This window comes from Bombus fervidus, chromosome 12, assembly GCF_041682495.2.
Source record: "Bombus fervidus isolate BK054 chromosome 12, iyBomFerv1, whole genome shotgun sequence".
In the NCBI taxonomy this organism is placed as follows: Eukaryota; Metazoa; Arthropoda; class Insecta; order Hymenoptera; family Apidae; genus Bombus; species Bombus fervidus.
The window spans coordinates 393821-412773 of NC_091528.1; the positions used below are offsets into that span (position 1 = coordinate 393821).

Consider the following 18953-nt stretch of genomic DNA (forward strand, 5'->3'; position numbering starts at 1 on the left):
CTTACTTGCTTTCCGCTCTTTCCGGCTCATCTTTGTCCGTAAAGCACTCCAAGACTATGAAGCATTTGATACAGCTCTGTTCCATGGTAAAGGCTGCAATTGGAGGTTAAACTGTCTTGACGCTCGCTTATACGTTTTTTCTCCGGGCGTAGACACTGCAATTCAATTCCAAACGATTCAACAAGAAAATTCTTCTTCTACCTCTTCTTTTCTTATATATATATATATATATATATATATATATAGTTATATATATAGTTAATCCGTCTGAAACACGTACTTTGCGGACTTGTATTGTAGGTTGTAGAGCACGATCTAAAAATTTGAGAAACCTTGTATATAGTGCAAAGCTTCCTCCGAAATTGATATATTACGCAGCTTGGAGACAAATACGAGCTTTTCTTCTTACTTTTTGAAACAAAATCCAAGGTACGAGTTTGGTATCGTTCCATCTTCATAAGATACTCGTTAAATTGGCGAAATATTAATTGATTCGTGAATAAAGTCGAATGGAAGAAGGGTAAAGGAACGAGTTGTTTAAATCTTCCGCCCAGGCTCTACTATCTTCAAACTTTTTAGCATCTTTGTTTTTCTACTCCTCTACTTTAACTCCTCGCCCTTTGTCCTTTCATCTAACATCGTCTACCTCTCGACTTTCGACCTCGTACTACATTTTCTCACGTTACTCGTTTTCTTGATACCATCTGCCTATTGTTCCACGCTAGATCTAAATTTTTCAGTGGCTACATGAGCTCAACAAACGCGAGCAACATGCAAATATTTGTTCCGTACAAAATTTTAAAGAAGGTTTTCGTAGCTTCTTCGTCTCTTGGAAGCTCTGTATCCTACTGATTCTTGTGAAAAAGAAGCAAAATTAATCGCGCAAACAAGACCTCCGCGAAGACACTTTCAGATTTCATATTATACAGGGAAAATCTACAGAACAAAAATCTATCGATTGCAGGGATGTTTTCGTTCGAGCAAATAGAAAATAAACATTTCGCTTCATCGTCGTACGGTTAGCATTTAAAAACCGAGATTTTCATTATACAAATAAGGAATTACGTGCAAGTATGAAATTTATATGGTAGATCGGAAAAGATGACATGAACGCTACTTTTGAATTTATCGACGATTATTTCGTTTTGCTAGCGATTTAAACTGACTGGGCTACGGGAAATTTAGTTGGTTTCGTATAAAAGTTATTTTACCCGGCGTGCAATGTCGCTCGTAAATACACTTTGTATCTGTAGGAGGCGGTCGCAGTGGCCAGCTGGATTCATCCAGTGAATTTTCGAGTCTGTGTATCGTAAATTATCGTTCACCACGGACGTAATCGTTCTTGCGGACGAAATCGCCGCAATTTCCTGTAGATCTACGTCCAGACTCGCCGCCGTTCCTATTAGAGTCCCAATTAGCTATTAATCATGGTCTAATTACCATTGCGGGCTTTATCAATGCGTATTTTCCAATGGGACGAATCAATCGAATTTTCTCTGAATTTATTCACCAATTTAACAAATTATCTGAAAATAGAATAATCTGTAATTCCAAGTACGTAACTAGCACCGGGGCTATTCGGTTTGTTCGATAAATAACCGCGTATTTGGAGTTGATATGATTTTCAGTTAACTTGTTTTAGAGTTCGCGTCGCGTCATGTAAAAAACATTTGAGCGTATTCTCGTTCCAAATATTCGATAAGATTATATAATTTAGTGAACGTTTGTTTCGAACGATATGTCATGGCATTTATCGGATGTTCCAAATAAAATTAAGCTCGATGGTGTTATTTTACCAAAAATAACGACGTATTTGATGTACTTTATTTATCAATTCGAATTAATTGAATTAAAATATTCGGTTCGGAAATTATATTCATTCGTATTAAATTGTTCGTGAAATATTTAGATTCTTATATTCAAATATAATAGTAGTAGTAGTGGAACAGTAGAATATATCGAATTTTTTAACAGAGAGATGTTCAACATTTATGAATGGATTAAGAAGATGAAATGTAAAATCGAGCCAGCACATGAAGATTTATTTAGATACATTGCGTGTCATGCCGCATCTTCGCGCCACACCGTGGCGAATTATTTCCGCGATATCGTTTGTAAAACTAAGATTTGATTTGTAATCAAGTTCATGCCTGATTTTAGCAAAATCTAGCGTTTTTCCTTTGACCTTCGTAAATTTTAACATTTTCAAGATAATCTTCCAATTCCAGTAATTCTTGATTTTACGTTTCCAATTTTAGAGTAATTCATATTTTGTGAAACGATCAGAGCGTATCTACGTACTACGTAGGTAGCTGCAGAATTTGTTATTGATTCGTAACACGTAGTATAAAGATTGTAAAATTAAAGAAACTCGTGGCGTTATTTTTCTGGTTGTTTTTCATCCAGAGAAGACGTTGCTCAAGGCTCCACTTGGGATAGCGAAAAATCTTTCAAGGACTAAGGAATATGGGTCATCGCGTACTCGCTTTATACATTCGAGATATTTTTTGCCATACACCTTGGAAAAAGGTACGAAGGAGATCTCACGTTATGAAAATATGCTCCTTGATTTATGCTCGAATTATGTATATGGCGTATTGAACGCCATTATTCAACATGCAAAAATACGATTGTTTAATGACTTTGTCCGACGTTACACGGGAAAACATTCAACGTGGCAAATGTTTTCCATCCTCCCGTGGTTTCATGAAATGGTGAGTGCATTATATTTTACTTGAATTTTACATTGTGCTGTTTACGACCGTACTTTCGACAGCGAATTTTTGAAACATTTTCATCTTTTTTCCATCGAAATACATCTCCATTTCTCTTTGAAGATTTTACCAGACCATTCGTTTGTTCTAGTAAAATCGGAAAACATTTAGGAATGAATTCTACAAAACTCGAAATTAGTGCGACAAAATTAGAGAAAGATTTTGGTCAGTTATATTGTAGCTATCACATATATCGCTTAATTCTTCGGTCTTGTATGTTTTAGCGCAATGAATCAATACAGAACAGATATGTTACCAAGTACTTTCTCGAGAATTGTTTTGCCTTGAGCGGAACAGGATATCGCGACTTTTTCTCCTAGTAGTACTCTTACCGGTGCCTTCCATAAAGTTGCATACGCGAGTTTGCATTTATGTTCTTTCAGCGACGATGTTCACAGTTTTCAGTCAGAGGCGTTTTTTTTTTTTTTTTTTTTTTTGTACGTTATATTGTGATTCGGAAAAACAAGCAGGAGAAAACGAAGGAAGAGAAAAGAAAAACAGACGCAATGTTTCAACATGGAAGATATGCAAGTATATATCGAACCGTTAATAACATCGCAAATTAAATATTATTTACGCATCATCGATACTTAAAACTCTTAGTGATTATGAGTATAGCGATTACAGGCACGTGTAATCTAACAATGTTCGTAAATATTATGCATAAGTTTTAACAAGACGTGACAATGATAAATGCGTTCCTACCGTTCTCGCCTATGCTCGTTGACAGCTTTTCAGGTCTACAGCAGTCGAATAAATATTAACCATTTTCTGGTTTTCGTTGTTTTTCACCTATTACCCGTTACTCGCCTACATAGAACAGCCATTTTCAATTTCAATGAAAATTCCATTTAGCTTACGCGTCCATTTTCTTTTTCTTCCAGAACACTAGATTCTCAAGATCTCCGAAATAAAATATTAATTGTTTCACTTGTAAAGATAAAATGCATCGAATAAACTTTCACGAGAGTAAATAGCACAAAGATATTTATACAATAGTACATACCACAACTTAAAAACCTTTATCCTTGTACGTACCTATGTCTCTACTTTTTACAGCAGATTTAATATATACGTCGATATTTGAATCGAACAAGCAATTTCACGACGTCAGAGCGTATCGTAACATCTGATACTCGGTGATTATAATATTTCTAAGTTCCCAACCACTTTCTTTTACTTCGTCCCGCTCTGTACATCGATACATTTAACATTTTCGAAATTTTGCGTTTCATCGACTGACGTCGCATCGCGATGGATCGTACGAAGTATACTACAAATAAAGGAACTACGATATAACGCTGCGTTATCGTGAGTTTCGCGGATAAGTAAGGTATTATCAGAAATTTTATTTCCAAACGAATAGAACTACTGGTGACTACCGATGCGACAATGTCGCAAACTGTCAAGAGAGCAAAGTAGACCGAAGTCAAGCTGGAGTAAAACTTATTGAAAGTAACAATGACTAGGTCTCTCTGAACGTCAGCACGAGCTTGAATGCCTGCTGAGAGATATCCTTTCAACTTTTAGAAGCGACAACTCGTGACAAACGTCTTTACACCTTCAAGCGGCTTTAAAATCTTCGCAGAATTTTTTAGGACACCTTTATTTGCTTAAAAGGTTTTAGCGACGATCTCTCGATGACCGGCTACTAACGCGACAAATACGAACTTTTGTTTGTTGCTTGAAAATCTTATATACAAGTACATGGTCTTTAACCTAATGTTAATGGACGGAAGAAATAATTTCCTGCATATATGTATTTCCAGCACGTTAACGTACAGAAATGGAAATTAACAATTTTTTACTATGAATTATGTTCGATAAAAGTTGAAATCTGAAGAAATAACGCCTGCAACGCGATTTCTCTAGTCTCGGACTCATTCATTATACGCATATAACGGCAAATCAAGTATAGTCAATAATGGTTTATAGACAGATTGCAGACAATGACTTACCAGCATCTCTTGCTCTCTTGCACGCCTGGTACATGTCCTCCCTGATCTCTGGATTTCCATCCGCGATGGTTTCGCCAACAGTGACGAACCTCTCTACTGCCAGATTCACAGCTTGTCCGACTCTGGCAACAGCACGGAGACTTCTGTCCGAACATAGCGGACGTTCTCTGTGCGACACTAACGTGGAAATCTGGAAAACGAAGAAAAATGGATTGGTAACATCGGACAAGCAATGTTTTAAGGATATCGTCACTTTTACAAACTTTGAAGTTACTCTTATAAAGTTAAACGCATATGCAACGAGATCGATTTTGCGACACTGCTATGTTTCTTAATTACTACGTTCGGGATCGAAAAAAAATTACAATCGAAGATAAGAGGTATCAGAGAAGTAACTTTGTTTAAACAAATGAAAAAATATAATATCCCGTAAAGAAAACATTTCTTTGGAACACAATAGAATGTTCGCGTTGCTGCATAGATGATAAAACGACTATTGAATTTTTGCAATCCAAACGATATTTTCCTAAGAAATTATGCTCAACGGACTCCTCCTGTTAACGAGAATAAAATTAGAGTATACATTTGCCTGGCTGAATTCCAGGTTACCATTTTAGTCGTGAATGAAACAGCCATTTAAAAAGCAGCTGGTCATGCAGATTAACTTCGGTAAATTGGTTGAATTTCCACGAATATAATATATAGATTCATGCATCATACACAGAGACCGATATATTTCATAGAAACGAACGAAGTTTCTAGTTAATTCCGCACCAAGAAGGATTTATTGATCATTTCATTATATTGGTATACCTTATAACGTTTCGCGGGTACGAAAAAATGTCTACGAGGAAAAACTCGTGGATATTTGGTATTACTTGAACTTTGCATAAATAAATAAAACTCACAGGAACGCAATGTGAGAAAAAATATTTTGAACAACTTCATCAGATACGATTTACGAGTTTTGAAAAGCTAATAATAATGTATATCCGATGCCTTTTTATTTAGATAAAAATACTATTCTCGGTACATAAAAATTATCGCATCGATACACATCGTAACAAGCACGTTTTACTCGATTTGTGCCCATCGAAAGATTAATCGTAATTCAAAAAGGTGGCGCAACATCTTGTCCCGTGTCTTTTCCTTAATTACTAACCGCCTTGTCTTTCGTTTAAATTTTAAATACTAAACAGAGACATACATGTGTGTATACTCGTATACATATAGATGTACTTCACAAAGCAATACGATTTACGTACTTCTACCGAATGTCATCGATCTCGAAAAGCCATGACACGACGCGAAATAACTAAAGGTACACGAGTACGAGCGATAGAACCTCGTTATTAACCAAGATTCTAAGATTCTAACCAAGAGCTAAATCTAATTATTAATCTTGCATCGTGGTGTATGACACTCCGAAAACCAAGTATCTCTGCGATATGCGGGTGAATTCATCCACTGTATGTTTAGAATGGAAAGCATCCATGCTCGGATTGCATTGTCTGCTGGCTAACGACCAGACAGAGATTTTTCTTTCCTCGCCTTCGTATCCTCCACGTAAATGCCAAACTTTGTCTGTATTCAGAAAAGCTGCACGAGAGCAACCCCGTTAGCTAGCCTATAGCTCTAGGCTTCACTGGATTCTCACTGTATATATCTCAGTTTCTACACAATTAGACAATGTATTTTAGCCGACCAGTCCTCTTTAAACGATTTTGCCAATTCCACAATCGGAGACAAGTAAACAAACGTTAGGAAAAACTGTAAGGGTATAGAGAACGGAGCCAGTTTCCAGATCGAAGGAAGCTCGGAGGTAAATCGAGAGTAGAAAGAAGAAGAGCGCAAGAATAAGAAGAAGGGAGGCGAACGAGGAAACTACGTGGTAGGCTAAAGAAGTGTATCTAAAGAAATAAAGTGTGAGGAGGGAGAAAACGAAAACTAGGCCAGAGTCGGAATAATTGTAGAGATTTACGAACAGTTGAGAGAAAAACAATTAAACGCCTATGTAAAGAGATAAAAAGACTAAGAAAAGGAAAATAGTGAATCAGGTGAAGACTGTAGAGCATCTGGATGCCAGGCAAAGGGTCAGGGAGGTAGAAGCAGCAGCGATGGAAGAAATGGAAGAGAAATTGACAGGGAGAAAAAGGGGGAGCAAGGGATATCGGGAAAGGGATGAACTGAACTCGGGGGTATTGTTTCGCGACGTGAATGCGCACAATCGAATGATCGCATATACGTACTTGCGCGTACACATTGATGTAGGCAAGAGTACAAATACCAACACCGAATAACAAATACCGATGCGATCTCTGCCCACGTATCTACAATCTATATACATACGTACATACGCGGCGTTCACGATTCGTATTCGTGGATCTGTACTTTGGAGCATTGTTAAATGTCCTGTGTCGAGACAGGTGCAAAGCGACGATGTGCGACGATGTGCACAGCTCGTTTCCTCTCAACGTGTTCATTGTGGTCGACTGCGTTTTTTTCGTTTCAAACTAGAACTTATACCTCCCAAAATTGTCGAGCACGTGGAAGATTTTAATATCGCCGTGGGGACAAAATGAGAGACTGGCCAAACAATGACGACTATTGACTGAAATTTCAACTGCGAATCAGTGAGACAGCCTCTCTGGTTCGTGTTTTTCCCTAGGATCGCGTTTATTCCCGCAATTGCTGCCGTGTAGTTTTCATGGAAAGGATAAAGGACATCTCAGTTGTGACATGACAGTATCTCCTTTTTTACTCTTGATAGTATGCAGTCTCGAGGCACTCACCAACAACCCTTCCGTTAAATATACAGATATTTCACGAAGTTCGGTCGTTATCGAACTTCTCTCTGTATCACTTTATATGCAACGCCATAGAAAACAAAAATCCGAAATTTTTTAATCCAAAATGGGAAAAAGAGATATGAACAGGCACGTGGATCGAAAAATTAATATCTTTCGAATAATAGACGAATTCGTTTTTCTCCTTCTTACGATACACAGTTATAATATTAATAAATGATGCAATTATCGCAGATTCTTTTATCCGTAATTTTCTATAATATATTAGATTAAATTAGGTTCGGGTAAAACTATACGAGGATTGCATACTTCTAATCGTAAGAATTAGTGCATATCTCTATTACAGTTGAAAATTTGTCGTAATTTAAGATCCGGTCACTCTGAATTCGGGTAGAAAATTCTAGAGAAAATTAAAAACTAAAATTTGACGAATATACGGTCTATACGTCGGAAAATAAAATCGACCGGAGAATTCTCCAGAATTTAGTATATCGCGTTCTTGAACGCATTAATATCACAAAAATAACGTCGGTTCCTGGTCGGAATTACTATTTAAAAATACTTTTAATCTCTGACACCATCTAACTTAACATCATAATGAAAATTTTCCACCGTAAGCTCGCACGGTCGCGTTGGGAAGGAGCCTCATAATTTATTAGTTTGATATAAGTAGGCCATACATCCAGCGACAGGACGGAGAACAAATTCTTCACATAAGTTCATTTTTCCTGCAATGAGAATGTTATTGCATACATGGAATTATGCGAACCGCATGTAATTTGTTTATTAGAGATCTTGGGTGCTTCTTAGCTATCGATCTCATAGCTCCCGCGATGAAATTAATGGAATTAATACCTCGAGCAGGTACTATATGCAGAGAAGATATTAAAAATTTAAGAATAAAACGATTAGTAAAGAACGATATTCTTAAGCTGTTATAACTTTAATTCACTTAGATCATTTGCAACGGGACTGGTTATAAAATAAATTCTATTTCCTATTAATATCGTATAAACAAATTTCACGAGTCAATTAGTTAGATAGCATTGATCGCATCCAGAATTTTATCTATCGCGGATAAAATATTATTTGATGTTGGGTGTGCGATAATACACGGTATTTATGAAAACCTCTATGGCGAATATTTTGCATCGTGATCTTGCGATTCCCGAATGTACAAAATTAGCGCAAACCATTTATCAGTTAGTTTGCCGACGTTATTAATAATAGGTTTGTCGTATACATGATGATTCCCGTGATAGCTCGAATTAGCATTAAATCTTCCTGTATGCTGAAACCACGAAAAGGGTTCCACAAATTATGTGAAGCATGACGTCGCGAGTCGCACATTTTAATCAGTTCTCCAACGCTACTCAGTTCATTTCTCTATCTAAAAAGTCAAGTTCACGAATTAACCAAGTTTTCTCAGCCCGTGAATTCCTTTTACGAACAAATTTCTAAGACCTCCCAATTAATGCTTCAATTTTGACGCGTTTCTCTAACGTCCTCGTGAATTTTCGTATTTCCGTCATCAACCATATTCTTTTGTCTTTCTTCCCTCTTTTTTTTTTCTCTCTCTATTTCGTTCTTCAAAAAAGATCTTGATGCTGTTAGGAGAACGATTGGTAAGGAAACAATTGGTATACGTATTAATCAATGTGGACGGTATGTAACGCTGACCGTTTATGTAAAGTCGGTAATTTTGCACAATAAGCGATAAATACAATGTGATAATAGTTAATCGGTGTTTACACGTGCATCGACTTGATTTATAAGTAATGTAATTAACGAATTAAGGTAACTGTAGTTAATATGGAACACGTTATAATATCGAACATGTCAATGACGCGGTTACTGATGATGATGTTGATATTTGGTGATATTTATTTTGTGGCGAAAATTAAGAACAAGACAATAATAGCGAGAAATGAATCAAATGTATTCGCTGTTTTCATTAGAATCACGAAGAGATTGCGCATTCATTTTCGTGTTCAATGTGTAGAAGACAAAGAAAATTAATGTAATATACGTTTAAAAAATGAAAGATATTTCTTTACAAATTTCTTGTGTTCCATGCTAGGTACTACTTTTTTAACTCGCCGCATTGGCTCTTTTTATATTTTTATATTTCATATTTTTTATTAGCTCAAGATGCTTGAAAAAATATGTATCTCTGTCCAGTAATCAGGAGTTTCATATTACGTGTAGTTTTCGACCTATAGAAAGAATATACTTGTACTATAACGAGAAATAGTTATAAAATATGAATTGATTTTTATAATATAAATGAATCCAATGGAAAATTGGTCTTCCTGTTAAAACTTGTAGATGATGTAAAAAATTCCGCAAAAAAATAGAAACGATAAATTATAATGAAATAGAGAAATTTATATGGGAAATTTCGAGGATGCGATTAATCAAACTGATTGCAACGAGATGCGGAGGAAACGGAAGTCAGGGAGAACATGGCTGTTCAGAATGATACCACCTGCAGTGGATCTGTGAAACCGCTGTAATTTATCGTGCAAAGACGAACCTTGTTGTGACGGTTAGTTGAAAAAGATCGTAAATATTCAATTTGGCGTTAATCAGGGCTGCAGAGTCTCTCAAAGTGAGAGGTCACATGTTCGTAAACAATCTGATAATACGATATTTATTTTGTGAATACATTTCTTCTTTTCGCTATGGGAGTCACTGAACTTTTTAACGACTTGCTGCTCGTTGCGATACGCGCCTTTTTTTTCATGCGAGCGATCATTTGATTTTTTCTAATGTTACGTTTTCGTATGCAATATGTATTGTAGAAAATTAATTCGCAACGTATACACGATACCAAAGTTTGATCGTGTACTTGTACCTGGCATATTCAATTCATGCTTTCACTGATCCTTTCGCCTCAATAAATTAAATTTGCCAAATATGCTAAATATTTTAGAACAATGCAGCAGCTAAATAGAAAGCGAAAATCGATAGTTATTGTCGGAAAGGATGGTAACGACGTAGAAATAAAACGTATTCGGATGTAGAGTTAATTAAGAGAATAGAGCCTCTTAGAACGAGTGGCCATCGGGGTGTGCATGTTCTAACCTTCGACATTTCCTCTTGATTTTCCCCCTTTGCTCCCTTCTTGGACGTATCATGCGATTACTCACGACAACCCCTTGGTTTCTACGTCTACCCTTATAAAAGATGCATGAGCTGTGCTTTTACATCGTTCACGCCATCCGTCACAGTGCTTCCTCATTTCGCCATTTTCTACTCAATCGCGGTTTAGCCATTCGTACGACATAGTTTCAAGACATTCTTTCCTTTCGCTAACGTTGTTTTTGCATTATTTATCTTGTCGGCGTTTTATTAGCGAAATAACGAAACAGCGAACGACAGCTTATTAAAGTTTGAACATCCGGTATAAATCGTTTCGTTCGCTCGAATCTTAATTAAGATGAGGATACAATTCTGGTTGGAACCCTGATTTTATTTTCACCTGTTTTATTTAAGTCTTTTTCTCTTGTTTACTAATCTTACATGATAAGCGACGACTATATTTGAAATTTCGTGTATTGTTCCATCGTGAAAGTTAAAATTCTTATTTATTTATACTTTTATATCTTTACTAAAATACAGTGAGCTAAATAAAAATTTTCGCAATTGTATACAACTTTTCAGGCGTTATATTTTATAAGTGTATGGCGTATAACTTTTCTTTGGCGTTTTCGTTGAAAATATATTGTAAAAAGAAGAAACGTTGAAGAAATGGTAGTATAGTTTGAGTCAGAAAATCTCGGAGAAACATTAACAATGCTTATTCAGTAAATTTTAGTCACGGAAGGATTCAAGCTAATTTCATGAGATTGAAAAAGGTATAGAGAAAAAGTAGGTATAGAAGATAAAAGTAGGTATAGAGAAAAACGCGAAAAGTTTCGGATAATTAAGGATTAAGTACCGAATTATAAATGACGGCGAATCTTTTAGCTCTAATTTTTAGCGTTAGTTTTACTCGAAGAAACATTTTACAGGCACCAACCTAATAACAGCAGCTCGCTTGGTCTCGTGCTTTTATTGTACAATGTAAATTTTAGCTTCGTCGAAATGGCACGCGAAGATTTTCCTTGGAAATAGCTGAGCACGATGCCGATTTCATTCAATTTTCCCGCCATCATGAAAACAAACAGAATCGTGATGGGAGATTCGATGTAATCCATTAAATTGCTCAAATGGAAAAGCACTACGTCAGTTTCACTCAGATAAACGACGGATGACCAGGAGTTAACCAGATGCCGCTCTACCAGTGCAGTCTATTTCATTGCTGTGAAACGAGAGTTTAGGGAATCGATGGAAATGAATTATCCAGTCAATTTGCTCCTGTCATGCCTCTAATTTTCGATGCCTATCCAGTACACTGTCGTTTGCTATCTTTGTTAAAAATCTAAAGGCAACGTTCGAAGGAAGAACGAAATTGAGAAACAACGAAACTATCTCAAACTTCGCTCTATTTCTGGTTAACTGGACCCCACCAACTAATTCCACCCTCGCAGAGTTAAGCATATCATTCCTTCTCGTTTAAAGTAAACGAGTAGTTATCACAAGGAGTTTTGTATTGTCCTTTTGATTATCTATATCAAGGGACAAAAAAGTAAACGGAAAAGAATATACCTTTTTGTCGAGGGTGGATGAAATGATTCAAGTATAATAATAATACCCCAAGTTCCATATATAATAATAATAATTGATGATCACGAGACCGACATCTCAATCGCAAAAAAATCGTACGTTCATAAATTAAGTTGCAGCATAATTAAAATCGGAGACTATAGTTTTAAATTTATCCATAACACCTTCCTTGTAACAAATGAATTGTTACAAAGAACAGTGCCCGACTGTAATGACAATATTGTTCACATTTACATTGAATCTTGATAAAATCGATTTGTATGAGAAGTAGCTTTGATTACATATTAGACTTATTATATATATATATACTATGTAAGAAAATGCGAAGTTCGAACGCCCGGGCTGACAAGCTGTCTTCCATCATCTTCGGCTATAGGAAAAGTGGGCGTCAACACTTAAGAGCGCTATAAATTAAGCCCTCATCCACATGGTGTGTGGCCCAGCGGTTCCGACGTCTTACGATTGCGATTGCCTGGGTTCTACGAAGAGATAGCGAAACCACGTGAGGGTGTCGAAAGTATGCCCTCTCTCTCGTTAGAACACAAGCTAGCGGGCTCTGGCCTTTTGCGCAGCTGTGACGCCGAGGGTACTCGACCATTCTTTGTACAATCGCCACCACGGACGAACGTAAAAGCAAAATCACGCAAATTCATTATTTTCCGAGCTTACAAAACGTGCTGTAAGCGGGACTACCGTGAATTCGCTTTTAGCTCTTCTTACATATCAGAAGTGGGATTCGCTTACGTGCTATATGATAATGCGAAACATTTCAGAGCGATCGCGTGTAATGCGGAGTGCGAAAAAGGAAAAAATAGAGAAGAGGGAATAGAAAAGGAAGAAATGAGCGAATCGGTATTTCGCGGTGAGTCCGTTGTGAGCTCAAGGAACATGATTCTTCCCCGGACGTTTCGTCGGTACGACGCGGGAATGCGGAAAACGTGGGAAATGAGGACCGAGGAGCGCGGTTGGCACGGCTGGTACGATTGGTGGAGATCCTTCGTTCCCGTCCGCGTTTTCGATCGTCTGCGCGCTCGCAGCCGCGCTCTTGATCGTCCGCGCGGTCGCGTTCACGCTCGCCGCATGGGTGTCGTAGGACCCCGGGACAAGGACGGTCGATTGGAACGCCTAGAGCAAATGTTCGTGCACCTGAGCCACCGCTCACACTCGCGGACGCGCACGCCGACGCATACCCGACCCGGCGACGAATCGTTAATCCCCGTATTCGTCTCCATGAAAAACGAAGTCGTGGTGATTGAACAATGGGTCTGGCATGTGGATGAACTTGCCAAGCGATATGGTTTGGACGACTTATCGGTAATACGGTTGATTGCCACGCGACTGTGATGCCAGGAAGTGGTATGACACCCGCCAATATCATCATCACCTACGCGCAAACGAAACTACTGCTGGTGGCCCAGTTCTTGAAGACGGTGCCATTTAGCCGTTTGTTCAAGGAGGCAGCATCGTATGAAACACGGCTTGAGCAGAATTTAGGAGATTATTGTTTCCAGAAGCTATGCAAATTGCGAAAGTTAAATATCGACATACCTGATAAATATTAGGTGAATATGGTGATCGGCGGTATACCGGACGACACTGTTGCCCGCACCGTGAGCTCGGCGAAGCATTATAACCCCAACGCGTTATACGCGTTTATGAGCACCCTTAGTGACATGCCGTCGCGAGGGCGGGTAACGCGGGGTCGTCCAGTGTCGATCACGTCGACAGAATCAAGGCCGCGTCCGACGGCCATCGACGGGGACCGTCGGAAGGAGACGGAGCGAACGGCGACGACCAAGAAAAGAGGGAAGGGGCGTCTACTGACGACCAGTGCTAGGTGTCACAGCGGTGCGCAGAGATGGAACACATCGCGAGGCGGTGCCACAAATCCGAAAAGGAGGGTGATACTAACAAGCAAGTAATACTTTCGACCGTATAAAACCGGTGCTAAATTTATATAAGATTAGCATAAGTGTCAATGGGAATCGAGTAAATAGCCTCGTTGACATGGGTAATGCGTGCACCGTGATGTACTCGTTGATAGCCAGGTAGTTAGGTGTTGCGACGAGGGTTATCGTGGATGCACTGCCTCGAATGTTTGCGCGAAAAACGGTGGTGGCGAACAAGGTGGCTCGCATGATGATTACGATCCAAAACGTGAAGCCGACGTGGACTCGTTCGTAGTTCCTGACGAATACACACGGCATCTCATCATCATCAGACAGGACTTCAGATTACAAGATCATGTAGTCATGATCAAACGTGGAAACCGCTTGACATTTAACGAGAGTCCTAAGTTCGAACGCAAGAAAATCGCGATGGGGAGGGATATCGGGGTCTGCGACGTGATCAATTGCGAAATTCAAGTTGTAATTTGGTGAGATTGAGAAAGGAGCGCATCGAAAATACGTTGCGTTGATCGACGAGTTTCGTTGTTGCACGTTGTCGTCACTGCGCGACTTATGAAAAATAGACGAAACGGCACTCGATATTAAGCGCGTAACGGACGCGCCGGTCGTTTATCGTCCGTGTTGCCTCGCAGAGCCGGAAAGAAAGACCAACGCGAAATGACCAAGAAATTGTTGGACAATAGAATCATTCGGAAGTCGGACTCGCCGTATGCAAATCCGATTATCTTAATGAAGAAAAATACGTGCAATTACCGGATGTGCGTCGATTATCCAAAGCTAATGTCAGATCGATCGATGACCAAATCAACAAGTTTGGGGGTCCTAAATATTTCACTGGCCTGAATTTGGCATCCGGATACTATCAAGTTTCGATGGTGGAAAACTCCATTACGAAGACAGCATTCGTAACGCCAGAGGAGCACTATGAGCTTTTGCGAATGCCTTTCGGACTAACGAACATCCCTGCCACGTTCTAACGGCTTATGGACAAGAATAACATCATTTTCCTATACCTAGACGACGTCATTATCCCATCGCGTACGGTGGACAAGGGAATGGAGTAGCTGCGGCAACTATTGTAGACATTACGAATGCATGGACTCACCCTCAACTTGGAAAAATGCTCTTTCTTTAAGACGAAGATTGAGTACCTCAGTTGAGAAATTAGCGAGAAGGGAGTGCAGCCGGGACGATGGAAGGTTGAAACTGTACTGCAGATGAAGGTGCTGGCAACCATCAAGGAAGTGCGGCAATTGTTGAGACTTGCAAGTTTTTTTCAGGAAATTCATTCGGAATTTCGCAAGGATCGTGGAGCTGATTACGCGACTGACCAGGAAGGACGTTACGTGGTGTTGGGGGCAAAAACAGAAACAGAATTTCTGTGAAGCGAAGAGAATGCTGACCACGATGATTTTCGACCCGAAACGGTCAACGGAACTACCTGCGGATACGAGCTCCTTAGATGTAAAAGCAATACTTATGCAGAAGCAAGTAAGAGGAGGCATGACCGTCGTCGCGTACGTCAGCAAGCAGATCACGGCGGACCAGCGCACTACCGCTTTTACAAGTTGGAAACGATGGCGGTAGTATTAGCGTTTCGGTACTTCGGAGTTTACCTACTCGGTCTTACTTTCAAGGTGGTCGCGAACTGCAACGCTTTGAGGACGACGTTCTCAAAGAAAAATTTATTACCCAGGATCAAACGTTGGTGGTTGGACGTACAAGAATTTACCTTCGATATCGAATACCGCGCCGGAACAAGAATGGCCCATGTGGACGCCCTCAGCAACAACCCACTACTGATATTGGATTTTGCGTACGTGGATATCACGGAGGCCGATTGAATAACGGCGGTTCAGTTGTAGGACGAGCAACTGGCACACGTCAGAAAGATCCTGGGAACGAATGATCGGAACCCTAAAACAAGACGCTACTTTGAGGAGTATTACCTTGAAAGACGACAAGATATACAGAAGATTATCCAATAAAGGAAAGGCATTTGTGGTGCCGAAGAAAGCGCGCTTTCAGATATGTCGCCTCTACCACCACGACGCGGGACAGCTGAGCGCAGAGAAGACGTTGGCGCGCATAAAGCGAAATTACTGGTTCACCGAAATGCGAAAATTCGTCATTAAGTACGTGAACGTGTGTATTAATTGTGCATATTATAAGCACACCGGGGAGAAGAAACAGTGCAAGCTAAACGTTTACATTTATATATATATATATTGTATAAAACATACACACACATATATATAATATATATTATATATATTATATAAAAGACGAGTAATTTAACCATACATGATGTACATACGAATTAATATTCTGAAAATCCCTGGAAATAAGATTCTGTTAATTAAAATTCTCTAGAAATTTGGACTCTCCTTATTCTAGGTGTACTAACGTATTCGTCGATGTTCTTGTGAAGAGAAACCTGGCTTGTCACGAAGATGACAATTTTGCATGATGCTCCGGTTCACGATACTGCTATGTAAACAAAGATACAGCCTGCAGGGTTAACGTAATCCGTTTATCCATGATTGGATTCCAAGTGATTCCATAGATATGCCACGGAAAACGATTCGCCGTCGCTATAACGACTTGTACCTCGCTGAAATCGATGCCTCTGACGATTCGATGAAATCGTATTGTAAAACGATGTGGTCATTAATATGTGACAGTTCATTCAAAAGGGTTGGATTATCAAATTTATACGTTAATATCGTAGAAATGTTAGGAATTTATGGATCGATGATCAGAGATACTTTGATTCTTTGTTCGTGACAGTATCTGAATTGTTTTGTAACAAAAGCTGATATCAGCGAGGACATTTTCGACATCGTTATGTAAAAAAACATCTCTATATTTTTTAATAAAATAGGATTACTTCCAAATTAATTTTGAATATGTAACACAACGCTACTTTTATCGTTTTATCTAGATTTAAAACGGAATACAGAAATTGTCGTGAGGATTGGTGGAATACTTTTAAAGCGATCAGATTTCTTTTCAGACGTGTATAAGAATAACTTCAGATCGAAAAAACTTTATGCTCAACTTATCGGAAGAGAGATTATTTATTGCGAATATCTTGAAACATTATACAAACAGTCAATTGACGTCAATTTCTAATTTAAATACTTCAACGAAAATGGATAATTAAAACTTCGTAATGAACTATTTAGAAACTAACTACCTCGTTAAGTAATTGTCACTTTGAAAATATAGGATATAGAACATTTATGTAATTATATCATCTAGATGTAACAATTATAAAACGTTCAATATAAGTATTGTTACTTAAGAGTAACGACCATGCTTCATAGACTATAAAGAAACGATAACGGGTTAAACGGATATTTCCCGAGTAATACTCTATATTATTTACATTCTTTTAAATAATATTCTTCTACGTTTCCTGTCCTGTAATACCTACTCTCTAGATTACCGTTAATTTTTCGAACGTAAAATAGAGATAAAATGTATTCAGGTAAGTAATTAACACTAGAAGTACCACACCAGTCAATTTGACTGGTTTTACAATTTTATTTTAAAGTTCCTACTTCACGTTATATTTTTTTTCTTTTTTTTTTCGCAATGATGTAATAACTTTCGCAAAGATAAATAAAAGAATAATCTAATGAATTTTATTTTGTTTTTTATGTATTCAAAATCAAAATAATTTTGTGTCAAGGCTGTTTATACTAATATCAGTCACAATGACTGGTACTTGTCAAAGTGTACAAGGGTCCTGCAATCTATTTATTGAACCCCAATTAACCAGTTTCCTCGTTTTGTACAACTTCCCACACGTTTTGAAAATTTTTACTGCGTATCATTCGATATGATGATATCAGTTATCACGAAAATTCCGGATCGATCGCTATATCGCTAGATACTAACACTAGTAATACCACAGCAGTCAAAATGACTGGTTCTACAATTTTATAAATGTGTCGACTCTCGTTTAGGGATTATGGTCCCAGATCGATTAATAATACCAAAAATGTACTACATAACATGGAATTGCTTCTGTAAGAAAGTAATAAATCAATAAATATAAAAATATTCTATTATTACGTACTTTTTAAAGGCCGGTCATTTTGACTGGCTTCGGTAGAAATAACTTCGTGTTAATTATCGGTAGTTCTAGTGTTAATAAGATAAGAGTTTAGAATGTGAATGTATTATAGATACGGTGCAAGTCGGAAGGCATCCTAAGCCGAAAAGGAATAGTTATAATAAAAAAATAAATAAATAAACAAAATAAATACTACAGTCTTATAAAAATATAAAATAAAAATAAACTTATAAAAATAAAACTCATAAAATTTAAAACTTATGAAAATAAGTTAGAATAAGGTAGAATTCCTTTTAATGTGTCTCGTTATTTCTAAGTAAAGATTCTTTACGATATCACTAGATAATTCTGTTCTATATTTAAATTTATTGTAAACTTGTTTGTTACGAGTAGATCGATCAGTGCTTACCAACGAAAAACTATAAAAACACGTAAGTATGTATCGATACATGAGAAAAGAATATTTAAACTTAATAATTCAATAATTCAAATATTAGCTAGCCTTAGGTGTTCTAAATAATAAAGTATCGTGAGAAACGATTTAATTTTGCACGCAACACGTAAATTTTTTACTCGATAAAAGTAATAAATGCGTTCATTTTAGTAAATTGTATATATAAAAGAAAAATAAATATTTCAAATTATATCGTATTTAACCACTTGGAAATTGTATAGAATATGGTTTCATTCTCCGTTGTTCTCGAAATAAAATGACAACAAAGATCGAGCATTAGAACATGTTGGACATA

The 18953-nt window shown here is 37.8% G+C and overlaps 1 protein-coding gene across 4 annotated transcripts in view; it reads right to left on the minus strand.

Moving 5' to 3' along the window:
- The window catches only part of Alpha-catr (alpha-catenin related), a 63441-nt gene that overhangs the window by 22973 nt on the left and 21515 nt on the right, over positions 1 to 18953 (minus strand). For all 4 annotated transcript variants that reach the window (XM_072014385.1, XM_072014382.1, XM_072014384.1 and 1 more), the window contains one exon: positions 4733 to 4922. In XM_072014385.1, coding sequence (XP_071870486.1) covers positions 4733 to 4922 — 190 coding nt within the window. The remainder of the gene's footprint in view (positions 1 to 4732; positions 4923 to 18953) is intronic.